The following is a 27,392-nucleotide window of genomic DNA, read 5'->3' on the forward strand; positions in this document are numbered from 1 at the left end:
TGTGTAAAGTCTTAGGTGAAACACCCTGTATACGCATAATTTACTGGACGCCACCACGTGGTCACTTCGTAGAGCTTGATGGGCCCACATTTGAGTTCCCCGATTTTGATCCCGAGCCGTATACATCCATCGCAGCAACCCTTTAAGTCCGCACCTCCGGAATTCGGCACTCGCCTCATTCATCAGATGTCATTAAAGATTAGAAATTGACGATACGTGCAAGCCATCAAACGCAGAAGTCTAAATTGATTCGGCCCCGTGTAACTGTAGCCGCGTACTTATTTTTTTCTTTCTTTTTAACACGCAAGTTCATGAAGGGAGAACTGCGGGACTGTAGGAGTGCTGTGTGAGCAGGACTTTTGTAGCGTTGAAAAAAGGCATGCCATCTATTTGAGTCGTTACTCTACACGTTTATATTCAGTGTCGGTAAAGTGTTCCGACAAAAGCGCAAATGCATGCGATGGAAGCAATGGTAAATTGTAAATTTTCATTTATTTCGCAAATAATGCACCGTCTACACGTGTCCTGAGTGACTATACTGCCTCGTGGGTTCATGACCCACGAAAAATGTGCCCCGCTTTTTTGAGTCTCTCTCAGTTCGCTTGACAAGAACAGTTTTTGAGCGCTTGTGAACTCGCCAAAGCACCGTAGAGGAACGATCTAAGGCAACCTATTTGCCTGTTGGTGTAAATTTCGCATTTTATTTCTCCCCGAGACGGCTCGAAAAACTGGAGCAGCGTTTTCAGTCATGTGCAATGCACCCGTAGTTAATTATCCAATTTTTTGTCTGGCAAGAATCTCTGAACTCAAAACTGCTTATCGAAGAAAATAGTTTTGAGTGCCATGTGCTCGTTTTTTGCCTGCCAGAACAGAGGAAATACGGCATTGATCCTGCGTGCTTAACTTTGTTTCAGTATGGTTTTTGAGTGAATCTGCTCGTTTTAGTACCGCTTTTCAGTCGCCTATCAAATTCGTCTGACAACTTGCAAAATAACGAGCGCCTTCTACAATTTTCCAACCAAAAACCCTCGTACGCAGACGGCAATCTCAGCTCGGGTGCTTAAGATATTAGATAGCAATTGCCGCGGCCGGCAACACTCTTTTGCTTCACTTTTTATTTTTTAAATAAACCACTACCACCACCACCACCAGACCGCAATCTCGCATTCTTCTTCGAAGAGGGAGAGGAGAGACGTCACTTTATCTGCACGGGAGGGAAATTGTTGAAAGGACACAATAGAGCCGAGGCGCGAACGACAGGAGCGGGTCGAGACAGGTCAAAGCCACCTAGACTTTGGACAGGTGGCTTTGGACAGGTACTTGTCAAGGGAATGCATCATTGTAACCAGCTGGCAATGTCCGGCGGGACTTCAGGTTCACGCAGATTTGGGGGCAGCCCCGCAAACCTTTTCGAAGAAGGACACAGTGCAGAAGAGCAAGGTTCCGGGCTAGTTGGTAATGCATTTGAAGGAACAAACAGCGCGACGAAACACGGACACACGTAGAAAAGACACACACACGAGCGCTAAACTTTCAGTTGTGAGTCAGCGCTCGTGTGTGTGTCTTTTCTACGTGTGTCCGTGTTTCGTCGCGCTGTTTGTTCCTTCAAAGACACAGTGCAGGGCTGCTGACTCATCTCCCCCACGCTTCATCCACAGTCTCACTCTCCAACTCCCTTTCACTCTCCCCTGAGTGGAGAGCGAAACACTGTGGGTGGAGAGGACCAGTTGGGGGCGGTTTCCATTGTAACTCCTCCCCCATGGGTTTGCAAGGCGTGGGCAAGGCAGCAAATCTTGGGGCCAGAAAGTGACATCAGGGGTGGTGACGTGTCATGACCTTTGTGGGGTAGAGGGGGGTGCCTTGCTTGTTGCTTCAACGAATGAGTGAGAGAAAAAGTGATGGAAAGTGTGAATACATTCTTCCATTATTCACTCCTCTCCTTCTCTCGTAGAGGCTCATGGGAAGAGAACCACGTGACTCGCGCTGTATAACCCCTTCTTAAGCGAGTTGAGCCTCCAGTCTGCACGCAGCAAGCGCACAGGAGAGACCTGTTCTAGTAAGTAGTGAGCAGTCCGTTTGTACGTGGCACGACTAGGAGCATCGCTCGGTCTCCGTTGGACCTCTGAATGAATGGTATAATGCCTAAATTCGATTTCAGTAACTAGCTTGTCTCATTTTCAGATATTTCCGTTAAGCATGCAATCCTGTGTAATGTGAGATTGATGCCAGAAACTCTCGCATTTGTTTGCTTGGAACATCTGTAATGAATTTCCATTTTTCTTGCAGGTCATGCATCCCCTTGTCGCCGTCTACGCCGTCTTGGCGGCCTGCGCCCTTGGTAAGCCTTTTTCTACGATTCGTTCCCGCATGCTGTGTAGACGGCATTAAAATCGCTAGGCGGCACGTGCCGATCACTTTTCCAAGTAGCACCGGTAATTTGCCCAATATTGTCAATGCATGGCTTCGCTCTGGTTCCTTGTAGGACCTGCATTTGCCATTGAATTTCCAATATTGGTCCGATTAGCTGTGCTGCTGGTGTTTGCTAAACATGTTCCCCTTTCTGAGCAAAATTTCGGGAAAGCTGACTTACAGGAATATGTTTTCCACCCAAAATCCCTCGAAGGAAAGTTGTAGAAAGGATGCATTCCGTTGACGAGTATCGCTCCTCGCGTTCGTACCCCAGCTCTATTGTGTCCTTTCAACAACTTCCCTCGCACGGAGAAAGGTGCGCATCCTCCCCTCCCTTTTCGAACAAGAATGCGAGATTGCCGTCTGCGAACGAGGGCTTTCAGTTGGAAAATTGTAGAGGGCGCTCGTTATTCTCCTTGCTTTGGGCTTTGCGTTTTTCTCTCTCTCCTTGTGCGTTTTCATCTCGTTTTTTGTTTTGTTTTTTGGTCTGGGTGCTCATTTTAGTGGTGCCCGCGCGTTACAAAGGGTACGGCCTCAAGTGTCTATCTGTCTTGTCAATTTGTACATCTTGGTCCTGCAGGCGCACTGGCCACCAACGCCGGCTTGCAGCTCGTTCCGGGGGCGCCCAACCCCCTGCAGCAGAAGCTCCCCCCGCAGCCCCCGCAGACGCAGGTGGCCACCAGCGCCCTCGGCGGCGGACTCGTGCCCGACTGGGCTCGGCCGTCTGCGCTGCTGCAGACCATTGTGGACCGGATCCGAGGCACCAACCGGCCCTGCACCTCCTTGAGTGGCTTCGAGACTGGGAGCTGCATGGCCCACTTCAACTGCGCCTCCTCCGGCGGGGTCGTCGTTTCGTCCACGGACTGCGTTCACCCCACGGTTTGCTGCAAGGGTGAGCGTCTCAGCAGTACGCTTCTACACTCGGCACAGAATCTGCAATCACGCGCGATGCGGCGAGCTCTTTCCGGCGACTTTTCCATGCTCGCGTACCGTATGGCTGTTGGTTAGATTCGTTCAGACGTCGCACCGCCCACATGCAGCCCTCGCACACAGAATTCCTCCACGACGAAAAAGTAGTGCACCGCTTAAACGTTTCTTGTTACGTTAACATGGAGCTTAGCGCAAGAAAAAAATTATGAGCTCTAGAATTTTGATACATGGATTGTTTGATGTAGACAAACATCAAAAAGCTGATTTCGCTTACAGTTGTGATTGGCCAGCGGAGTAATACAGGACGCCGCGGACCGTGGCCCAGTGCTGCGGGTCAGGAAGCTCCGCCCCCGGCGATGAGGCCGGCGGTGGAGCGCCGACCTTTTAACATCCAGAAAGTGACGAGAGGAGAGGGAAAGGCGCGAAGACGTTGAAATTCAAATCTATATCTATATAGGAGGTGCGCACTCACAGTGGTCGCCATTTTATGCAGCACAGCGAAAGGCCAAAGAGCGTGTCTAATTGGCTTAACCCCCCCTCTTCTTTAGCCTGCACCCCTGAAGCTGGGCATTGGACGCCGAAATGGCGCCCGCGATGTCACGTGAATGCCTCCTAGAAAGGGCATTACAAAAATCTTGCTGGAGGATATTCGTGATGCGGCCTGTTCTTTAACATCCCAGGTCTACCGCAACTTTATTGCGCGCTCCTTTTACAATTTTTTTTTCGCCCAGATTTTCCCAACTACCTTCCTAAGTCGTTCGCTGCGCGGCTGCTTACGCCACGAAAAGAACTGCCTGTGCTTAGAACCTAGCTTGCCATAGAAGTGCCAGCAATTGCAGTTGTGTGTAGCGGCTGCGTACGGTGGAAGTCTGTGGTAGCAAGAATCGATTGAAAGATTCGTGGTACAAGCAGGGAGGTGATAAATGTTGAGAAAGAAACGCCGAGCATGGTGACACCCCGTTTCAAACAAACATTCGCGCCTTCATGCAGTGCCCGAGGAGGTGCCCAGCGTGGTGACCTGCGGCGGTACCATTACCGGCAACCAGACGTCGTTCCGGAACCCCGACTTCCCCGCCGACTTCCGCCGCGCCGGCATGTGCAGCGTAGAGGTAACCTTCGGACGAGAGGTGTGCCAGCTGCGGCTGGACTTCGTCCACTTCAGCCTGGCCGCGCCCCGCGCCTCGGGACCCCGGGCGGGCCTCTGCGACGATGACGTGTTCACCGTCACCACGGGTCTCGGAGGCACCACCTACCCCGCCCTGTGCGGACAGAACGCCGGACAGCACAGTGAGCATTCCGGCCGCTTTTAGAATATGGTTTCCGTACCGGAAATGACGTCACCGGCAACGTTACTTTCCTCCAACCAAAGCGAATTATCGGGTCTTGTGACGTCACTACCCTCCAACCAACGTCATATTTTTTCCCGTTGGGAGCCGTCTAGTGATCGCATTTTAAAGGCAGCGGTAAAGAACAGACATGCACTGTTCAAAATGAGTTAAATGAAAGAATCTGCCCGTGGAATGTTTTTTTGCAAATATGCCAGATCATGTAGCAAGGTACCATAGGGTTTAACCGTTGGCTTCTTATGCACTACTCTTATGCAACCTTTGTCCACAGTATAACATGCCATGGGTTTCCATTACGAGCCACCCAGCATGGGGCAGAAGCACCCCTTGGGCAGTTTGCTTTTCACAACGGCTGTGAATCGTAAGAGTTCCAAAACTCGGGCTTTGTTCTTTTAACCGTAGCCAGTAGGGCAGAGCCAACTTGTGGCTCATCCTCTAAACGTAAATCACAGCGTACTTCTATGGCTTCTATGGAATTCGATCCGCCCGCAATGGCTGTTTCACCGACAATCTGGATGCTACCGTTTTTGTAGCTGTCCCTGTGCTGATGAGCGCACCCTGCTCTCTTTCAGTGTACATCGACGTTTCTGAGGCGACGCGCGCTGTGCTGAGCTTCAACATCGGCAGCGATGTTCCGGTTGGTCGCAAGTGGCAAGTCCGGGTCTCCACAGTGCACTGCCTCTCGCCAGTGAAGGGTAGGCTTCCTGTCTTATCAAAAAAGTCGTGGCTGTTTCCACAGCGGAAGTTTGTGCCGTGATGCTGTCTTGTGTGAGATAGTAACGTCTTTCGATCTTGCAGCGCCCGACTCGTGCCTGCAGTACTTCACGGCCCCCTCCGGAGAGTTCAGCAGCTTCAACTTCCTGCCGTCGGCACAGAGCCAGCAACTCATCGCTGGCCACAAGTACAGCGTCTGCTTCAAGAAGCAGCTCGGCTTCTGCCAGATCACCGTAAGTTATATCTTGAACTTGTGAGGGAAATATATTCCCATGTGTGCAGATCGGGTCTTATAGGGGGTCTACACCTACCATAACCATTCTTGGAAAGGAGTGACGGTCGCCCGTGGTCCCCCTTAGGTTACTAATATACTAATACTTACTAAACATCCATATATCCGTATACTCGGGCAGTGCTTTGAACTTATTTGAATGCAGTGTGACGTCATTCATCTTATTTCATCGAATGCAGTACAGCCCCAGTGAACCCAACTTCTTCCAAATGGGCCGCGCCACGACGCCGCTGACGGGAGCCCGAAACTGCGAAGACGCCTACCTGTTCGTGCCCAGTGGCTCCAACAAGGCCTTCCTTGACGACGTCACCTCCGATCGCTTCTGCGGGCGTGGCTTCCCCGGAGGAGCTGTCAGCTGTGAGTATATAGCCTCTGTTCTGAGGAGCATTCTTCCCAACCTTGAGCGTTCGTTTTCCTGCGTACGACGCTATAACCTCCTCCTTTCTCTCCCCTCCAGCCGACGTCCTTCCCTTCACCGTGTCCGTGGTGACCTCCAGGCCTCGGGGCACCAGCAGCGGCGTGGGCACTGCCCTGGGGCGCGCTTTCGACGGCAACCCCAACGTCTCCGTTGACAACGACCCCCGTCATGGTGTGCCGCCCCCCATTGTTTCCAGTCCGACGCTGCAGTCGATGCAGGCGTTCCAGCAGCAGCACAACCAGCAGAAGGTGGGCACCCAGGTGGGCTTCGTCAAGGGCCCCTACTCGGTGATCAAGCGCGTGCCGCACAACCTCCAAAACAAGCCCCAGCACCCGCACCACACCGTCATCACGGTCGTCGAGACGCCCGACCTCGCCGCCGGCCCCGGCGTCAGGGACCCGCCATCGGCTGCCGCTGCTGCCGCGCAGGACGCCAGGAACCCGCACGTCGGTGGATTCAGGCTGCGCTACATCATGAACCACTGCAACTAGACTCCACAGGGCCCGCTGGTCCACCGCAACTAGTCACGTCGCCACGCTCTCCCTTTGTCTAGTGCAGTAGAAGTTTGACGACATGTACATATGTAAATAAAATATATCTGGAACGGACATTTTTCCTCCGCATTCATCACTGAAATGCAGATTCACGTTAGCTGGACTCGCTCATTCAAGTTTGCCTTGAACTGAAGGGAGACTGCTTTATGAATTTAATGGCAGATTCGGATCAAGTTCTGCTTGATCCGTTTGTAATATAAGATCCGTTAATAGAAAAAATGGAATCGGTATCTCTAAGGTCTTCTCACAAAGTTACAGTGCTGAGTAATGAACTGAGCGGTAAGCTTGATATTCGAAGAAGCATATTCAATTTTAGGTCGAAGCATTTTAAGAGACCTAATGACTGGTTTCTTCAGATTCAAGGGTGATCAAGTAGGTGGAAGGAGTAGGACATCGCGACAAAAATATTGACAGTAAATGAACTCGCGCGCCGCCGCCGGGTTCACAGCACGTCTTCACCGTCCTCAAGATGCCCGCAGACCGGTGTCGAGCAGAAACAGGTCGACTGACCATTCAGTCTCAAGGACAGGAAATAAGATTTTCGAGCCAGCAGAAGGGAAGAAGCTGGTTCAGGAACCTTGGATGAAGGTTTTCAACGTAGCAACGCGGAGGTCGTTGGTTACAACAAAAATGTAAACAAGGCAGGAATTCACGTGGGGGGGCTCTGGATGTTGCCCAACGTCGCAGCACACAGTAATAACAGCGACAATAATTAATGAATTAATTAGTGAATAACTATTTCGCGTTCTCTTTCGCTGAAGTCTGAACAGATATGCAGTGAGATGTGCAAGACACCGTGCGATCTCATTTTATCTCGTAGCTTAAATGGAGTTACAAAGCAACCGAAATTGAAAAACGCGCTCTGGCGTAAACGCATTGTCCCTAGATTTGATTAGCTGGTTGTCTGACGACCTATAAGCTCAGCATGTTGCTTGTGTGACTTTGGAAAGAACACAATATTGTAGTCTGTTTTTGTACTAACTGCGCAACATACAAATGTTTTCAGAAGAGTTTTATGCAGAATCAACCAGCCGAGCTAGCGGCGCTAACGGCGAAAGCGGCACGGGAAGCAGCATGGGCAGCAGCATCAGTTGCTGTTTACCATTTGGTCACAAGCGGCGGCAGCATGGCAAGCGGGCACGTGGGTTCAGCTTGTGCCATGTCTGACGACGAAAATGACGCTGCTTGGGATAGCGCCGAGGAACTAGAAGTTGAGCTCGCGGACAGCGCGTGCCTTTTCTGCGGCGAAGTGCGCGCCTCTCCGGAGTTGGTGTACGAGCACTGCGCGCTGGACCACGCGTTCTGCATCAAGGCGATGGTCGAGCGCTTCCATTTGGACTGCTTCGGATACATCAAGATGGTCAACTACATACGACGAAATGTACGTAAAGCTCCGGCCGCACTTATGCGCGTGTGTGAGAACAGAGAGTAAATAGATATGTGTCTGTAAAACTTGTTCGGTTTTAATTGTCAGCCGTCGCTGGGCCGCACTTGTCTGCATGTGAAAGTAAACCTATCTGTGAAACTGTTATTCGGTTTTGATTTGCCAGCTGTCCCTGCTCATGACGCAAGCTTGTCGCGAACGGCGGCGAAGGTGTCATTTATACAGCTTTTTTCGAAGTAATTCAGTGTCTGATGTGAAAATGTATGCCTGATTTTGTCACCGAGACTTAACATTGACGAGTAATTAGAATGTGCCATCCCCCGTACTCAAGTAGTGAGGTTGTCCTGGCAGCTACTAATTAGGAAAAGTCTGTTGAAAACAATAACACAGGCGAACTCGCTGTGTTCACGCTGCATGTGATGTTTGTCTTCGTTGTTTTGTTCCTCGTGTTGCTTGCGTTTTACGGCCAACTTCGGGTTCTTCTTACTGGTTGCTACCTTCAGCGGCGCATTAACGAAGTTACATTGCATTCTGGTGTGTGTGTGTCTGCCGAATCCTTGCAGAAAGTGCGCCCTGAAGAGGTGCGGAACGCCGATTCAAGCTGTTTTCCCTGGGAGGACGACCAGTACCTTGTGCCCGTTGTTCCAGATGACTTGCTCCTGACTTACGGTGGGCCATTTTCTGTTCAATGGTGGGGAAGGGGTGGGGCTGAATGGCTTGCTGCAAAGACCAAGGAGAGGGTGATTTTTTAACTGGTTTATTAACGTGTGACAAATGCAAGAAATAGAACATTGGAAAAATTTGTTTTAAAAATCTCGGCTGGAATCTCAGCTTACCTTTATGCTGCATAAGAAAAAAAAAAAAGCAGTAATTACGGCGTTTTACGAAGTTGACGCGTGCACATTGCTGCTTTTGTTTCAGTATGCTAGCTCTATTTCTGCTGTGTTATAGCAGTGTCATTTTGGTATGGTAAACATTATGAGTGCCAGCTAGAAGCTCTTCTGGAATCTGTTCCTGTGTCGTATCATTTTTTGACCACTGCTTATACTCGTGTCACATGGGCAAATTTGATGCCAGTAAGTGCTTACTACCGTAAGTTTTAATGGCATTAGTCTTGCTGCCATTCACGACTTACTGAGTCTGCCACAACCGATTTGCCCTGGAAGTGCTTACTCTCGACTTGGGGCATGTAATGCAAAGGCAGGATAAGGGTAATGGAGAGGATTCCAAGAGAAGGCAAGCGTGGCATCGAGCGGCAAGAAGTTAGGAGGGTAGATGAGATTAAGAAGTTTGCAGGGATATGGTGGCCACACCCTAAATGACCTTGTAAGCAGCCTAGGGGGGCAGTTCCAGCTGCTATTGGGTTGTTGTTAACATGAGGGGTGAGGATGCGACCCTTCCTCGCCGCCTCAAAGACATTGAGCTTCTGTGGTGTTGTCAGTGCTTCACTACAGATCTCAAAAGCAGACCCTATGGTCTAAAGATTTTCCACCAAGGCTATACCTACACACCTGTTTCCTCGGGTCATGATGCCTTTAATGGCTTGCCTGGGTTTGTGCATCTCAAGGCAAGGGCTGAGTTTATCCACATTCTGGCTTTTGTGGCTAGGTTTTTCTGGCTGATAAAGTTGGCATGTAGCAGTGAATGAAGTGCAAACAAGAGAGATGGAATTCAAGCACAGAAACGCAGACGTATTAGCTCCTGAAGAGGAAATACAAGCGGCAGCCTCCGTGCCTTTGGAGAGAAAGTAACCCGCACTAAAATTGAGCTTCCCCTGGCTAAGATCTTCTCAATTTGCTGTTCGTATTTCAGTTGTCTTGTGCTCACATTTTATTCGTTGCTGATAGTGCAAAGTCGTACATTTCGCGAAAGTGGTTTAGAGCAGAATAAGCTGCACTTTGCTGTTGTGAAGTAAATAAAAGATACATGACAGGGTTCGCATCCTAGAAACTTCTACCTCTTTGGATGGCGTGTATAAGAGTCGGTAAAATGGGTGTGCCTGCTAAAGGAATTGCGTCTGTGATATCTGGGCTTGTGGCTAAGCCTGTTGCTGGACTTTTGCTGAGGACTTCAGCTTCTGGCATTCTTGCGGTCAGTGGGGTACGGGGAACTGCAGTGTGACGTGGGCTTGTTCTATTTGTATGATGTGTGCACAGTTTGATGAAGCCAGCATCATAAAACAGCTGAAGTATTGTTTTGTAGCCCACAGTAGGAGGATAAACAGAGACACAAGGGAGCTTTCAGGTTGAAGGTGCGTGTACTCTTGTTGCAGAAAACACGTTCCTAAACAGCTTGGGGGTTGTAACACTTAAACAGCCTAGGGGTTTACACGGAGATCGCACGGAGATCGTACACACGGAGATCGCAGGGAGAGGACACTGTAGTACAAAATACCTACATTTTTATCGTAGCTACTGAGGATTTGTGCAAGCACTTGTCTTCAGGTTCTTCAACCAAGTGTACTGCAACGAGTGTAAAGTGCGTATACTTCGTGCTTGCGTGTTTCCTTCACTTTCTGTCCTTTATCCTCTCATTGGTTGCTATGAAGTTTCATTGACAAGCAAGCACTGTTGTTCACTGTCTCGGCTCACTCTCTGTTTTCACAGTATGTGCATTACTGCTGGTATGTGAACAACATGTCCTTGTTGCTGCAGATGTGGAAGAGTTCTCCAGCGGTGGTCCCAAACCCGAGGATGAGTTGAACAAGCTGCGTGATCGGCTGTCTCAAGCCGAGCAGACCATAGAGTGCATGAGGTGCGTTGGCATTTAGTGCACTTCTTACTCTTCACCGAATTTCCTCTGTCAACCCCATGACCTATGGTGCACCGTTAGTGTCTGCCGCTGTGGTTGGAAGGCGTACCTGTTGTGTGTTACTGATGTGACAGTCATTGCAAGGCTGTGTTATGTCATGCAAGTGTTTGCAGTTCTATAAATGGATTTGCAAGGAAATCGAAAAGAACTGGCCACAAATACTCCTTGACGGTGTGATTCAGGGGCCTGAACAGCGTGGGCAAAGCTGTGTAAAGTTGTTGCCGGCACTGTGGTGGTGATGTAATGAGATGCAAGCGCAGCATACACTAATGATTGTTTCAGTGGCAAAACTGGCTTTTGGAAAGTCCTCCAGAGCTAAGGTTTAAAACCATTAGAGCGTTCATGCCAGGTCATGTAGAGTATGGTTGGCTGTCTCTCATGGTGACCCCTTGTTCTATCCTGCAGTTTTTCATTTTTTCAAGCGTTCTTGAAGTACATTTGTGGATGTGCTAAGAGGGTTGTAGAATAGTTAAAGGTGCACTAAAGAGGAATCTGAACTCGTCTTTTTACTGCTGGAACTCTATCTACACGTCTATCGGCCAATTACCCTAATTTAAATCGGATTAAATGCCCCAGCTCCCGTCTTTTTTTCGACTCACCGCTGACGGTAGGGTTAGTCAACTAACGCGTGGAGTGCCTTTCAGGCAATCGCGTGGCGTGTTCCCTTTCACTTTTATTTTGTCTTTTAGGCTTCCGTGAATAAATAGATCCAGTCAGAGACACATAGCTGCAAATTAGGCCCACGGAAATAAAAATACGCATGGTCTCTGCTTTTGCCAATCGCCACGTATCACTCCGCTGTTGGCATAGCGGCAAGCCGCCACAAGACTGGCTGAAAGTTCGGTTGACTCCTCCTACCGTCAGCGGCGAGTTCGAATAAAGGCCGGAGTCAGGACGTTTAATCCGATTTAAATTAGGGAAATCGGCCGCACAGGACAATAATTTTGAAGTTTCGAAGAATGCTTGGAATGTGTACATACTTGGTAAAAAGACGAATTCAGATACCTCTTTAGTGCACCTTTAATGCAGTTTTCCTACCAGTCTTTAGTGCGTCTTACCATAGTTTCTACCTGCCTCATATTTTTGCTTGAGAAAGGTTTTAAGGGCTGTCAATTTTAGGGCCATGTGTATTTTTGTGTCAGCAGGTTTCTATTTACCTTTTGTTTTCGTTCCTGCCTTCTGTTTTTTTCTGTATGTATTCGTGGCTGGCAGAATAGAAGAATCGCTTGATAGCGAGCTCGATGTGTCATCCACTTCTTTCTGGGCCTTCTTTTGCACTGTGTTTCATATACTCAAAAGATCTCTCATCTCGCCCAATTTTCTGCCTTTGCACAATGAATTGAATGCGTTGCAGGAAAGCAGCGGAGTGCTGGCTGCAGCCCGCCGAACAGGATGAGGCGGAGCGGGATGAGCCGTACTTCCAGTCGTACGGCCACCACAGCATCCACCTGGAGATGCTGTCGGACCAGCCCCGCATGCAGTCGTACCGCACGGCCATCGAGCTGAATGCGGAGACATGCATCCGGGGCCGAACTGTGCTCGATGTTGGCTGCGGCACAGGCATCCTCTCCATGCTGTGCGCACGGGCGGGCGCACGCGCAGTGATAGGAGTCGACCGCTCGGACATCGTCTACAACGCGATGGACATCATCAGGTGAGAAGGCCGTAGTCCCAGTTTTCTCTCGTGCTACTTTCTGTGCTAGTTTCTGTTATTTTGGCACAGCGATTTTCTGACCTGATTTTCTGAACCCGTCAGCTCTGTCACGTCAGCAAAAAGTGTCCGCAGTTTTGTCCGCACGATTACATCGTTCTCTGAAGATAAATGTGTGAAAGGGAGATGTGTGATAAAATGTTGCTGTGGGAAAAATGTGCTTGATGAGGTGTTAATAGTTAATGAATTAAATGTGGAAAAATACACTTAGATGTCAAAATAGCCACGGACGTCGATATAGTATGTGGACGTTTTGCTTTTGCATTGCTCCAATACAGGTCGCCGCAGTGATCTCTAGGTTTTTTTTGTCAGTTATTGTGCTAGTGCAAGAATTCACTTGTTTGAGTAACATTGCTACAGCCTGCATCCTATTTGTGAGTTTTTATTGTGTTTTGCATTGTCAGGCCTTGTCACCATATTGCCTCGCCTGCTTGGATCAGTATTTTGGCCTGCAGTATCAATAAATAAATAAATAAAATCACACACACACAAATAGCATTTGCTGTGGGATACAGTCAGTCAGAAAAAAAATGGTGAAAAAATAAAACCGTTACAGTGACATTTTAAAGGAAGATAATGTGAGCTTGTTTCATGCTCTCAGTCATCAGTTCATTTTGTGCATTGTCCAGCAGATGCTGTAATTTCAATTATCCTCTCTCAAAGGCTCTTCGATTCATTGTTTTCATGTATGATATATGTGGACACACCTAGCATGCTCGCATGTTTTTTTAGAGACACTTCTGTTGAGATGAACTTTGAGAGCCAAATTTTCTGGTCCTGTCAGGTTCATCTTTAATGGAGCCTACTTACGTTGGCACTGCAGATAGGTGAACTCCCCCAATTTCCAATTGTGATTTTCGCAGAAAGTCTGGCGAGCTTCAGCGAGTTTGACAAAGCTTCAATGCACTCTCTCTTTTTTTCACGTAATGACCGTGTGTGTTAGGAAAATACGTGATTTTGAAAATGCTCATTGTGTCATTCAATCTTTTTTGTGTGCCAGAAGTATTTGAAATAAATTCATTCTGAAATTATTCAAAGGCAATTACTACTATTCCCTTCGAAATCGCTTCGAACCAAAAATCCACTGTTTGCGCATGTCTAGTTTATTGATGCCGGACATACGGTTTATTGATGCCGGACAAACACAACCAGAAAAAGCCAAAGAATCTATCTTTATCGAAACCAGTAGTTTGAGGAGTTGTCGTCAGTGTCCCGTCAGTTGGAAGTCATGGGGGTGAGGACTCTGACCATTAGTGGATGTAATTGGGCTGATGATGGTGGTGACATCTGAGGAGATTCTCCTGAAGACTTAGAGGTTCATGGGCCCCTGTCAAGTTGTTGCTAACAGCTTTTAGCCCATGAACCTCTCCAGGATGTACCGCCTGTTGCAAAAGTTTACAGCCCACCACGCCATTGAAATGAACGGCGCGGTGGGCTGTGAACTTTTGCAACAGACGGTACTTTTTCGTTCTGGAAAAACAAAGAATTGAATTGTCTCGGGCTGGCAATGTCTCTCATGAGCTTTATGCACTAAGGAGGGTAAGCACGCTGGCACCAGGCTGTGACACCAGACAGGTTGTCCTGACAGAGAAGTGTGGGTCTTGAAAGAGTGCTGTTGGGACTGCAGGGAGAATGGGCTGTCGGAGCAGGTGACGCTGGTGCATGGCTGTGCAGAGGAGCTGGATCTGCCCGAGCGGGTGGATGTGCTCGTGTCCGAGTGGATGGGCTACTTCCTGCTCTTCGAGGGCATGCTCGACAGCGTGCTAAGGGCCAGGGACCGACTACTGCGGCCAGGCGGGCTCATGCTGCCCAGCCGGTGTCGGATCTTCCTGGTGGCACTAGGGGACATGGGTGAGTGGCGTTATCTGGACATCCAGCAGTGGTCTTGCTTGAGTCGGAATTTGTGTCTTCTTGGTCGCCCAAGAAAGTTATAAGCATGTACCGAAATTCCCGGTATATGACCTGTACTTTTTGTGCCAAGATTCTTGTCATCATCTTGTGCTGTGATGAGAGTTTCATTCCAAATTTGGAAAAAAAAAAAAAAACATCTGGTGAGTTTGAAAGTTCTCATTAACTGCTTTTGTTACAAGAACGATAGGGGGCATCTTGTTGCCCCCTGTTCTTTCCCCAGCACAGTGTGATGGACATAACCGCAGGACCATAAATATGGGCTTAGTGATTAGGATTCACCTAGTTGGTCAGTCATGTTCACATGCGTTTGTGTGACTGCTTTACACTGCTGTCTCCCCCCCCCCCCCCCCCCCCCACTCCCTCTTATGCAGTGTCCCAGACAGACAGGATCTTTAAGGGTACAATAAATGATGATGATTCATTTGGGCAGTCAAAAAAGGCTTCATAACAGTATGTGGGATGTCTAAGATTTGATGGTTTTTAAGAAAAGGAGTAATGCATGTTCTCATGACAGCGTGCTTGAGTAATCAGTGAGGCCGTTTTGTTCTGGTTGCATTGATGAAGGGAGGGAAGGAGAATTAATGTGAGGAAGGATGAAGAAATCATCTGGAGAATTGTGTCTGTGTCCTGCTATTCCAATCTAGGGCAAAAGAGTGGGGAAGAGGGGATATGTCATTGCACATTGAGCTCAATACATGGTATCCAAGGCATAAATGCACATGTATTTGTACATTCATGCATATAAAACATGCGCCCACACACATTGACATATGCATTTGTTTAATAAGGGAGTAATTACTCATTGGCATCCACCCAAGCGCAGCCATACGGCTACACAGGAAAGCTATACAGCTTTCTCAGAAACTTTGTAGTTAAAGAAAAATTCGTTCTGAGTGGGAAATGTGTTAGTCCCGTTTCCTAAAGGGTCATCTTTTCCTCTTGGTTGTTTGTTGGCTCACCTGTGGTGAGCTCCTTTTTCCAGCCTGTCTTCCTGCATAGTGTATCAGCTGAAGTCATCCCCACTGCATCCCCCTGTTCTGTCTCAGACTCGTATTCTTGGCAGACTTAGTGCATTGTGGGATGTACATATATTTTCGGGTGTACCTGGCCTAAATTAATCCGGAGCCCTCCACTGCAGTCTCTCTCATAGCCTGTGTCCCATAAGCTGCACAATTTACCCCACAATTTACAATTTACACGTGAGTGTGCTCATACCGACAGACCTTGTGCATGCATAAATACTGTCACGTGAAGCAAGCATTGCTCAGTAGCATTGTACCTCGTTACTCGTAAGGATTGTTGTATTGTTGATACATTGCAGCACCTGTTTTTAACTTGACAAGCTTCTTGAACTTCCTGTTGTGACAGTGCATGTGTGAAATAGCAGTCCTTCTGAGGGACCGGAAGCTTAACATAGTTGTCTGATCACTTGTGAAACCACAGGTGGTTATTGTGCACCATGATGCTGTGCGTGCAGTGACAGTGTCTGTCCTGGTCCTGCCTGGGGGTTATCTCAGCTTTGTTCCCATGCTTGCGTGCCCGCGCATGTGCCTTTGATGGGAATGTGAGTCCGTCTTTCTCCTCTCCCATGTGTAGGCATCTACCAGCGGATGGTGGGCTTCTGGGACGGTGTGGAGGGCTTCCGGATGAGCTGCATGCGACGGGAGGTGCTGGCTGAGGCCCACGTGATGGACGTCACGTCCTCGAGCATCTGCTCAGCACGACCAGTTCCTGTTCTGGTATGTGTGGCTAGGCGGTGTTGTTTATCTGCCTGTTTGATTTCAGCAGTACTGCATAAAACGAGATGTGGAGCGCATAGAGTTTCTTACTATTACCTAGAGGGAAAGCTGGCGGCGCTGCACTTCAGCCACCATGGACGCCCAAAGCATCATGGGGCGGTGAGCTGCTTGTTGCAGGGCAGTCGTAGTTTTTCGGGAACACGGAGTGGCACTACTGAGACGTTTCATTCCGAAAACGCTGTTCGTGTGTGCGCAGACGACTTTCACGCGAACGCAGTGTGCAAAAACCATAGTAGTAAAAACGCATAGACACACACGACGCCAATAAAAGATTTCACTTTTCCGAAATGCCATTAAAAAACTTCTTAAAGTATCTAAGCAACAACATCTTTTTTGAAAATATATTTAGGTACTTTTAAAAGTGCGCCTGTTAAGTACGAAATATTAGTTTTTATAGTGTTCATTACTTGGCCAATAGGAGAGCGAGTCGTCTCTTATTTTGGGCAAACTTTGCACTTAAATGCTTTTCTGCTCGTTTGTTGCAATCATTAGACAAGATATTGAATGTTAGGATGTTTGTAGTTATCAAACAGCTTTATTTTTCTATTATTTTTTTGGCCAAAAGTTGCAGTTCCGCAACAAGTAGCTCACCGCCCCATGATGCTTTGAGCGCCCATGGTGGCTGAAGTGGTCTCGAGGGGTCGCCATGCAAACTCCCATAGACGGGCTGCCAGCTTTCCCTCTAGGTAATAGTAAGAAACTCTATGGTGGAGCGGATGGAGGCGACAGAGATGAGGATGCTTAGACGGGGTGACCAGGAGGCATCAAGTGCAGGATGACCGTATTAGGGGTACAGTTGAGGTGGCAGACGTAGGGTAGGCGTGAAGCTACACGAGCCAAGGCTCCTTTGGTTTGGACATGTGGTTAGGACGGATGGAGAGGATGTTGGAGGAAAGGGAGTGAGAGGTGGACAGTGAATGGAAGAAGCCACAGGGGTGACGGAAAAATTGGTGGAGGCAGATCTTTGGGGGAAGAAACAGTTAACGGAGGCAGCTCAGTACAGGGATAAGTGAGGGCACCCTTTACAGTGACCTTGCGATATGTGTTAGATAAGCTGGAGGTAGAAGTGCTTTGTATCGTTTCACTGAAAGAGTCAAACTGACCGAGTAACATCGGTAAAAGAACCAAACACATGACTGTTTTTAGGGCATGTTGAAAGGAAAATGAGCGTGATCTCGGAGATGTGGTTAAAGGGTCAGTCTACTGAATTTTATCGGCCATATTTTTTTTTGTGGCAACCGATAGCTCATTACTCAAGTTACCGTTTAGCCAGGTGTGGTGCCAAGAAGTGCGGTAGAACATTTTAAAATAGAATTTATTGATGTGGGAACACATCTGTATGAGGTGGCAGTCTCATCTGGCAACCATGTGGATTTCTGCCGCGCTATGGTGGCTAGACTATAGCTGCGCGGCGACAAACATGGCGGCACCCGTCGAAGCCGGACCTCTCGCTTTGGACTGTATTCTCGTTGTTGCTGCCTTTTTCAGTGCGTTCACTGGCCATAAGTGGGGCGCTGGTCTCTCGCTTCGTCTCATCTCGCCTATAAGAAAACGTATAAGTGATAAATTTGCTTTATTTTAATAATTAGAGTGACGATTCTGCCACTTCTAGGCTTAAGTGGAGAGTCGGTCTGTTTACACCAATGGTTCCTGTCCTGACAACCAGATGGCGCCACTATAGGCTGAGTTTATTTTTGTGTCTCTGCTAGCATACGCTGAACTAAAAGTGGGAATGTGCCTGCATTAACGTACGTATCACTATAAATATTCATGTGATCTACAGAAAAAACGAGCGGTACGCCTTCTACAGTTTACTAGAACAAAACGTACATTTCTGTGACATTGGGGCATACTAACGGTACGTAGTATATTCACTTATGCTTATACAAAAAAAGACTACCACCTGCACCAACAAAATGAACGTTTGGGGTCGCCACCATGCATTTTTACGCGACTTTTAACGCTGAAATAAAATATAAATTCCTGCCTAAACAGGGAGCAGATCCCTCGTTATTGATGTTATAGGGTGCCAACTACCAGAATATGCCATTATTTATACACTCATCTCGGTGAGTAGACTGACCCTTTAAGTGTGCATTTGGGTGTCATGTGAAGACACTTTTCGAAAGGTGACCCACACATTCGTTGACACGCACAGAGATCTGAAAATTAGTTGCAAAGTATTGTCTATGTTGTACTGTGTAAGGTGAATGAAACTTGTTTGCATTGTAGACATTGTAACAAGGCTGCGCTCAGTGTACTACGTAGTTAGGATAACAAAATTTTTACTCAAGACTGCCACAGGTGGAACAAGCTATTGTTTTGGGCATGATGTATGACCTTGTTTGCTTGATTAGTCACAGCAATTCTGTCTTGTTTTCTGTCTTTTTTCGGGTGGGGGGGCTTAGTTCTGATGAAAAAGATTGCAGTGGCTTGTTCTTGCCCTGGGCAAGTGCGTCGGACCAGTTTGCATGACCAGTTTGCCGAGGCTAGTGCTTCTACTTGACTGGCACACTGAGGGTTGAGATTCCTGAGACACCTTTTACATGAGGTACTCCTCATGTATTACCTCAGCGTGGAGCATTTTAGTTACGAACAGAAAGCAAGTCTACAAACAAAAACAAACCATAGAAATATGTCTGTGCAGAACTTGGATTTGAACACGTGCAGCATGGAGGACAGTGACTTTGTGGCGGACTTTGAGCTGGAGCTTTTGCCGGGAACTCAGCAGGTCACCGCCTTGGCTGGCTACTTCGACTGCACCTTTGAACTGCCTGTGCCTGTGAGTAGCGAACATGGATCGTATTTTTTTTTTGTACAGGAACCTCTAAGCTTGCAGAGGAAGTGAGACAATGTTGATGAATTTTTTGGTGCCTAGCTCAGACTTAAGATGCCCGTTCATTTATTTGTTCATATGTGTAGTGGGCCTTTTTACTACAGGTTGAAGTTTTGCTTCCGCATTTTGACTTCACAATTTGAACGTTATTCAGTACTGCTGAATTTTTGCTTTATTTGGGACGGTCTACATGTCAACTGCATGTACTGCGTCTGATGATGGATGGTTGATAGCAGTGTGGTCGTGAGGTTATGGTCCCTAGATATACTTGCTAGTCTGCTGTCTCCACACTCGTCCCTATAGAGAGGAGTGTCTGCTCTCATAATGCATACAGTGGTGGCACTGCATGCAGTTCAAGTCTGGTTGGCTGCCTCGCCATCGTCGCGTTGCTTCGATGCACCAATGCTACGGATTTTCGTGGTTGCCGACTTTGCGTGTCTCTTCTTTTGCTTGTTGCAACGGGAATGCTTTAAACCACGCTTGCTATTGTAGTTTTCTCAAGCTGCTTTACCCTCACTGACAAGGGGAATGTTGAATTCAATAGCCCTTTACGAAGCCATCCCAGCAAAAAAAATCCTGTTCGTTCACATGTGCAAACAGCACGACTGAAGTGTGTTGTCTGCTGCTAAGATATATCTACAGGGCATACTTACAGGTCAGACAAATCTAAACGAGAAACATTTGTTTGGAAAAAGTTTGGAGAAACATTTGTTTGCCTCGAATTAGGGAAGAGGAGTAGGAAGAAAAATGGGGATAAATACGGACAAAGTTGGCATACAAAGGGCGAGTGTTTGTGAGGCCTGTTCTCCCATGCATAAGCCTAAGATGTGGCAAAGCCATGCACGACCTAAAGTATTGGTGGGACTTACCCACAAGTGCTCGTATCCATGTAAAGACTTCAGGCTCCCTTGTGGTACTGAGTGCTTTTGTAGGTGTACGCCTTCTCCTGGGTTGGCTTTCAAATTGGCTGTGCTCATTGCTGAAGTGCTTACAGCAATGCATTGGCTCTAGAAAATACTCTGCACAGGTGGCAATCTTTTTTTTTTGTCATTAGTGTGGAAGAGACCAATCCTTCCTACCCGTTCTAAACCTGCATTCTGTTCCTCCACAGGTTGTCCTTAGCACAGCCGTAGGTGCAGAACCGACACACTGGAAGCAGACGGTGTTTTTGCTGGAGAAGCCGCTGGTGCTGGCTGAAGGTGAGTTCTTTTACTCTTTGTGAAGCCTTGATCACAAGGTCCTGATGTGCTGCTGGTGCTCACAGTGAAAATTGGTGGTTTAGGCGAGACCAGATTTTATAGTGGTGGCACACTGGAAGAGCATTACAGTCTGGGTATTAGTGGTCCAGCCTCTTTCAGAGGTGTACTGTGCAATGTCAGTGCACGTGAAATAATCCCAGGTGGGCCCCCGCCGCGGTGGCTCAGTGGTCATGGCGCTCGGCTGATGACCCGAAAGACGCGGGTTCCATCCCGGCCGTGGTGGCTGAATTTCGATGAAGGCGGAATTCTAGAGGCCCATGTGCTGTGCGATGTCAGTGCACGATAAAGAACCCCAGGTGGTCGAAATTTCCTCATTCCTCATAGGCATTCCTCATAGCCTGAGTTGTTTTGGGACGTTAAACCCCAATAAAGCAAACCAAACTAATCCCAGGTGGTCAAAACTTCCGGAGCCCTTCACTATGGCGTCCCTTATAGGGACATCATACTCAAGTGGCCACTCATATGTCCAACTTTGACCTTGACTTGACCTTGAGATTGGGGGTAGTCCAACCTCAACCTTTGTCTGACCTCTAAGCCTATGGACCAGCTTGGTGTAGCACCCGGCTATGCACTATGGCTCTACTATGGTTTGACCTCTAACTCAGCTGATGGCCAAATTTGCACGGTTCGTGATTGAAGCCCGAGCGAAGCTTTCGTTTCAAAAAGCAGCACACAGGTGGTGCCCCCATAAAATTCCAACAGAAGACAGCACTGAGCTGATACTATCCGTAGCCGATGCCAATAAAAAAAACACAGAGCATTGGCATCCATTTTGACCTCGTTTTCTCTTCGTGTGGGGGTGTAGGCACGTTCCGCAGAAGTGCAAGTTTTTTTACGTGTGGTTTTTCACCGACGTTATGGCACCAAGCAGACGGTGTCATTATTGCATTGCCACCTGCCAGAGTTTATAGCATTGCCAGAGTTTCTGAAATTGCGGAAGACAGCGGCGCTTCCAGTGATCACAGAAGTGCTCCAGGCCAAAGCGAGAGAGCTGGAGAGAGAATGAGGTGTTTCATGGGATCAGTGAAACACTCAAGCCAACTCCAACGAGCCGCATCAATTGGTCGCACTTGAGTTGTAGCTAGCTGGATCGTTGCAGCCTGTGATGACGGTCCGGAAAGCTTGGTTGCGCGCTGATTCCAAAAGAGCAACATTTCCAGTGCACTTGATAGCGCTGTTTGTGCACTGTACGAAGAGGACAGTGATAAGGAAGTCAGCGATGACGAGGACAAGTGAGCGGGAGCAGGTTCGTGGAAATAAGCCTCATTTTGTGTACTGTCCCTGTTGTCGTTCTCAGTTGTTTTTTTGGCTGGCACATTTGAGGAAAGCTTTTTTTTTTTATTTGGCCTTCAACCTTTAGGTGTTGGCTGAAAATCTTGGCCGGCCTAAATTCGAGTAAAGACAATATTCCACATTGAGCAACCCTGTACTGTCAGCAACAAAAGAGTGAACAAGACAAATGGATCAAATAACAACCTATTAGATGGGTAAAGCACAAGATGAGGGTAATTTCATTTCGAAGGTGCAAAGACTGTAAATTTGAAGTGCTAATCAACCTGGCTTGTATTTCTTCCCACGGAGCGAACATGTTTGTGTTTTTTTTTGTTGGCATTTAGTTTTCTTGTTTGCATTTCATTTGTTGCTAGTGGTACATCTCACGTTGTGAGTGGTGCATCCTCACAGCTATTCACTGAGTATGTAAGTTGCGTGAAGAGAGTGTTTTGAATGGTAGCTTAAAAATTAGCGTATCCTAGCAAGCGAGCCGAGTGCTGTAGTTATTCTTTTTCATGTAACAGTCCTTAAGAATGCATAGTAATAAGTAACCTGCACTTAAAATGAAAGTGTAAGCATATTGACATTACACGGGCTGAAAAGCATCTGCAAGTTGGGTGTATTGGTTTAAACTGATAATAGGCGATCAGCGTAATGAGGCAAAAACCTTAAGGAAAGAAATGCTTATCCTGTGGGTATTTTTTTCCCGTGTTTTTGTTTGTGCTGTTTGCCAGTGATTGCATGCTCAGTTTGCAATCAGTGTGGTAGAAAGTTGTGCTCTTTTTTTTTTTTTTGATGTGTGAAGTGCATGGTGCATCATGTTTTCTGTGATTGTTCTCTTTGGCTACTTCCTTCACGGTGGATGTTTAAACCGGTGATTAGTGACAGCCTGTTGCTGACAGTCGTGATGGCACTTGCTGTGAGCTGCCTCATAACATGGTCACTGTGGCCATATAGTGCACACTGTGGCCATATAGTGCACACTGTGGCCATATAGTGCACGCAATGAATTACAGACCTTGCCTAAGTACAGGGCAGTAGGGCAAGACACCGGTGCTACTGTTATGTTGCAGGCACCTATACAGCTGCTGTGAGGCAGCACAGAGACCCCTTTGACCATTGCTGTTCACAGCGTTTCAATGTTCTGCTGCCTTTGATTGGCACATGCTTACCACATTAACTGGTTATCATTAACTGGTAACTTACCATTAACTGGCAACTGGGAATGGTTATCAGGCTCTTGTTCGGACCATGCACGGCTCACCATATCTGGCCCATTTTCATTGCACGCATGTACAGACACCTCAACCAAGAAAACACGATGTCTTCTATGCTGATGTGGGGATGTCTATTGGATGTGTTGTTCTCTGGATGCAAAGTTTGGTCCCTGGGCCTGTAATCTGGAAGTGTCTTCTTTGGTATGGAGCCCTAAAATGCAGAGATGACAGCTGACCCATCTTTCCTGTTACATCATTACAGCTGAAACTGCACATGCCATTGCATGAATATTCAAAGTGCTGAAGTGAGTGTTATAAAATGTGTGCTGCATATGTTTACCATGCATACTAAAACATTCGAAAGCAAAAAAGAAGTGACAGTATCTGATGTAAATGCAGTGGGAGGTTCTGCACAGCTAATGCCATGGAGGAAGGAAAACTAAGGAGAGGCCCTTCGTATTCCCAATGCATTGGCGAGAATGTGGCGGAAGTAACGTCAAAATTTAGGCTTAAAAAGTCGGGCCACTAGCAACGTTGTCGTTGTTGCTAAGAAAACTCGGGCCACTAGCAACGGCGTACGGCGTCGTTAGCGTCGTTGTTGCTAGGGGCCCAAGTGTTTCTCGGTGGCGGTGGACGGGCTTTCGGCACGGTGTGTTCGGCCTTGCGTGTTAAAGTCTACATGCCTGGCGTCGTGACGTTACGCACGCATCTAAGATTGCTTTTAAATGCGGCAAATAACCGCTCATTTGATATTTTGTTCGTCCAACTTGGTGTCGTTACGCGGAGCGATCGATGCATTGAAATGAATCTCGCGAAAAGGTGGCACTCCGGAACCGCGCTTCGACATGCGAAGAAGCGTTGATTGTTTTGATCAGCGAACTTTCGCACCTCACCAAACAGCACAGAAACATGAAGCCGCTCTCGGCGATGCTGAGCTGCGTTTCGAAGGCCACACGGCGGGTGTACGGTAGCCCGAGGAGGATGGTGAGCTGAGCTATAAGCGGCGCGCAATGTTGTCTTTCTTCGCCTGGCGTCGGAAAAGGTTCACCGCACCTGTGCGCCGGTCTGTGTCTAGGTGCGTGTTTGCGGGGAGGGAGGTGTAGGAGTGTAACGGCGAGCGTCGCGTTTTTTTTATACTTTTCTTTTACGAAGCGCTTGCGAGCCGCGCGCGATCCCCGCCCCGTAGCTCGGTGGAGAAAGCAGATAGTGAGGAGAGCCGAGCCAACTTCCGGTTGCGGGGCGGCTTCACAAAAAGTGACGTCAGGGCCTCTCCTTAGTTCTTTCCTTCCTCCATGGCTAATGCGATCCAAGATGACAGCGGCAGCATTTGCCTTTTCCCAGAGCAAGAGCAACATGCTCACTGCAAGCCATGCCGATTTGGACACGCCTATTTAGCGGACACTTCTAGAATGCAGACCCTAGTGTACTGCCTCAAAATTGGTGGTGTAACACTCTCTGTACCGTGGTGTCGCTTTATATGCAGGTGCAACAACACTGAGGGGAAGATTGGAATGTCGACGCCAGGGTCGGCGGGAGCTTCTGGTCACCATAACGCTGGGTGCAGTGCACCAGCAGTATGTGCTACATTGAGGAGACGTCAGCCACATTGACTCATCATGCCATCTTCAGATAATAAACGTTACTTGTCAGAACAGCAGCTTGCGCTTGTTGGTTTCGCATTTTGAAGTTAACAGTGCTGGAAGCAAGAACAAAGTCTGGTAAAGGTTCGTACATAAGACTAAGGATATCCATGTGTAAATTTGAAAATAATTTGATTTGAGGTTTCATTATGTAGTAGTATTTGAACTCAAACTCTGGGTGCTTGGGAGCACATACATAGCCACAGAGATCTGCGTCATTCGAGTTCCAGATCAGAGAGCCCACGATGACACTAGTACTTTCATTTTAACCTGCACTTCATATGGCACCTTTTACGAAAGCTTGCCTTGCACAGATAGTTGAACTAAGCCACCTATCTGCTGCGGAGAAGTCTGCCTGACGCATCGACTGTCCTGTGCGTTGGTGTTGAGTCTGGGCAACCCACAACGTGACTGTGCCTATGACTACTGCCACAAATGCAATGGTAATCCGTACAAAAGCATACACGACAGGTGGTGGAACAATATATTTTGTACATTGAAAGAATGTGGATAGACGTTTCTGGGCCAATGCGTTCTTTGCTAGCAAGAAACCCATTGTGTGGGTAGTCTGTGATTTGTATTTCAGTTTTTGAAATCAGCGCACGAATTGCTGAACACGACATAGAGCATAATGTGGCAGTGGGAGTAGTGTTGCTTGTGCTCATTCTGTACCGGAGCTCTTTCAGGATATTCTTTTTCCATTCTCCTAAATGAAAATGACGAAGCAGCTTTTTTTTTACGGGATGAATTTGCAATCACAGCTCAGTGCACTATGTATTTCTAGACACGTGTACATTCTTGGTTTGCTGTATACTGTGGCCGTGAGCCATTTAATGTAGTACACTAAGAGTAATAGCTCAGGAGAGTCTTTAAAATAAAGTGTGCTCAAGGGCCACGATTTCGTTTTCAGGGGTTTAACGTCCCAAAGCGACTCAGGCTATGAGGGACGCCGTAGTGAAGGGCTCCGGAAATTTCGACCATCTGGGGCTCTTTAACGTGCACCGACACCGCACAGTACACAGGCGTCTGGATGGGCACGAGGAGGGACAGTGTCACGCGTACTTTTCTAAAGTATCTTTTGATGCTTTTAGGTCGGAAACACTGATTCAATATGAAGTACAATAGACTTCCCTTAAGACAAACTTGAAGAGAGCAGAAATGTTGCTTGGCTTAACTGAAGTGCCCCTAAATAAGATATCTTGGCATGCTAGCTGTGTCAATATATGTTACATAGAAACAATGACTAAAATATTCTTTCAGAGAGAGGATAACTACCGATGGAGCATTTATTGCACTAAGCGTGAAGTGAGCTGAAGATTGAGGGTATGAAACAGGCTCACATTATCCTACTTTAAGATTGCATTTGTGTAGTTTTCTTTTTTCACTTTATTTTTCTCAAAGTATCCCAACTTTATTATTTGTGGATGTCTTTCGTTTTTTTTTGCTTTCCATCCTGCTTCGAGCACTTTGGAAGTTCCGAGCAGGATAGTCATGCATCTCCATGCACGAGTCTCACTCATTCTGCAGCATAGCTGTTACCAACTCCGTGCAGGCACACACAGTGCGGCTTTCTGTTATATGGAGGCAATTACCTGCGGCGAGATCTGGCCATCTTTGCTCTGTGATGATGCGTTGCAGCATCTTGTCAATTAAAAATGTGGACCCGGAGTTTTTAAGCACCATGTCAGTGAGCGCGCCTTTCAGTCTGTGAGAGGCAAACACTCGGCACGTGATGCATGCGCCATGCCGAGGCCTAGCCATGTCAGATCTCTGTGCCAGCACTGGCATGAAGGTGCCCTGCCATTCCCACATCGGCAAAAAAGCATTCCCCCCCCCCCACCAAGGAAGCGTTGTTCTGCAAGATGGCTTCCCCGGGCCGCCCAGACGCCCTGTTTTGTGCGGGTTCACCATGGTTCATCGTTGCTGTGAAAGTTAGTCTTAACCTAAGCAAGCGTGAAACAGTTCGCCTTAAACTTTTTTTTTTTTACATTCAGTCCTATATAACTATGGAAAACGATTTAAATGGTCTCATATTGTTTATCTTATCCGAGAATCCGTCTTAACCAAGGTCGTCTTAATGTGAGTCTACAGTAATGAATCGGCTGCTTCTGTAAACTCCCTCTGGATAATTTTTTTTAGCACTTTCATGGCTGATTTTTGCTATTTGAATATTACTTTTTTTGCCACTTTAGTCGATATTCCATTTGAATTTGCTTCAAGCTTGAATTTCATTCTTCGCGCACCTGTAATCAAGACCACACTATTATGGAGGAAGCCTGAAAACGTCCACTATCGCAGACTGGGGGTACTGTTAATGCATGTCCTTACAGTCGAAAAAGCTCCATAGCTCCTTTACAATGCCACAAGGGTTTTGATTATTTGCCACAGTCAGTGTATGGAAATGGGAATGTCATTTTTATATAAAATGGTTATGCTTTTGCAACAGGCATGTCTTCTAAGCAGCATACTCAGTTTGCTGTGCTTGATACTTATTTTTGTGCACCATCTCTGCGGTGGTGTACAGCTTAGTACAGCATAGATTGCACAACATAGTTGAGGCATGCATCATAGGTGACAGCAGTACTGCTCTGCTTCTGCTCTGGTCATAGGCAGTGTTGCCATTTTAGCAGCTTTCCCGCTGAATTTAGCGAGTTTTGTTGCCTCTTAGCTTGAAAAATATGCGTCTAGTGGCTAGCAAATTTTTTAGGAAGTTATCAATCGTTAATTGGTGGGTCTCGTTGTTTTTGTGGATTTCAGGTGTCATTTAAGCAGATTTTTATGTGGATCTGAACTAATTGTGCAATTCTGTCATTGGCCTTTAGTAAAAAAAATGGCCCGCAGCTTATGTGTAGGGAAGGACAGTGTAGGTCGAACTTAATGCCGGTTGCC

General features: G+C 47.4%; 2 protein-coding genes across 2 annotated transcripts; both read left to right on the top strand.

The window, feature by feature from the left end:
• Positions 1-1,913: 1,913 nt before the first annotated feature.
• On the top strand, positions 1,914-6,651 carry LOC149330858 (uncharacterized). The gene is made up of 8 exons (XM_089559993.1): positions 1,914-2,133; positions 2,287-2,338; positions 2,990-3,301; positions 4,330-4,626; positions 5,258-5,380; positions 5,484-5,632; positions 5,871-6,048; positions 6,149-6,651. The coding sequence occupies exons 1-8, from the start codon at positions 2,131-2,133 to the stop codon at positions 6,598-6,600; spliced, it is 1,566 nt and encodes a 521-aa protein (XP_089416119.1). The 5' UTR covers positions 1,914-2,130; the 3' UTR covers positions 6,601-6,651.
• Positions 6,652-7,761: 1,110 nt separating this feature from the next.
• On the top strand, positions 7,762-24,517 carry LOC149330859 (protein arginine N-methyltransferase 3-like). The gene is made up of 9 exons (XM_089561561.1): positions 7,762-8,044; positions 8,611-8,716; positions 10,702-10,801; positions 12,213-12,512; positions 14,197-14,420; positions 16,077-16,219; positions 18,927-19,061; positions 20,227-20,314; positions 24,347-24,517. The coding sequence occupies exons 1-9, from the start codon at positions 7,790-7,792 to the stop codon at positions 24,451-24,453; spliced, it is 1,458 nt and encodes a 485-aa protein (XP_089417687.1). The 5' UTR covers positions 7,762-7,789; the 3' UTR covers positions 24,454-24,517.
• The last annotated feature ends 2,875 nt before the right edge of the window (positions 24,518-27,392 follow it).

Source organism: Amblyomma mixtum, chromosome 9 (genome assembly GCF_055824585.1).
Source record: "Amblyomma mixtum isolate Tamu chromosome 9, ASM5582458v1, whole genome shotgun sequence".
NCBI lineage: Eukaryota > Metazoa > Arthropoda > Arachnida > Ixodida > Ixodidae > Amblyomma > Amblyomma mixtum.

What these genes read in the sequence shown, in the direction of transcription:
- LOC149330858 (XM_089559993.1), top strand. An exon ending in ACAGAACGCCGGACAGCACA is followed by an intron (nt 4,627 to 5,257) that starts GTGAGCATTCCG and finishes GCTCTCTTTCAG; the next exon opens with TGTACATCGACGTTTCTGAG. An exon ending in CCCCGGAGGAGCTGTCAGCT is followed by an intron (nt 6,049 to 6,148) that starts GTGAGTATATAG and finishes TCTCCCCTCCAG; the next exon opens with CCGACGTCCTTCCCTTCACC.
- LOC149330859 (XM_089561561.1), top strand. Translation starts at nt 7,790, where the DNA reads ATGGCAAGCGGGCACGTGGGTTCAGCTTGTGCCATGTCTGACGACGAA. An exon ending in CAGACCATAGAGTGCATGAG is followed by an intron (nt 10,802 to 12,212) that starts GTGCGTTGGCAT and finishes AATGCGTTGCAG; the next exon opens with GAAAGCAGCGGAGTGCTGGC. An exon ending in GGTGGCACTAGGGGACATGG is followed by an intron (nt 14,421 to 16,076) that starts GTGAGTGGCGTT and finishes TCCCATGTGTAG; the next exon opens with GCATCTACCAGCGGATGGTG.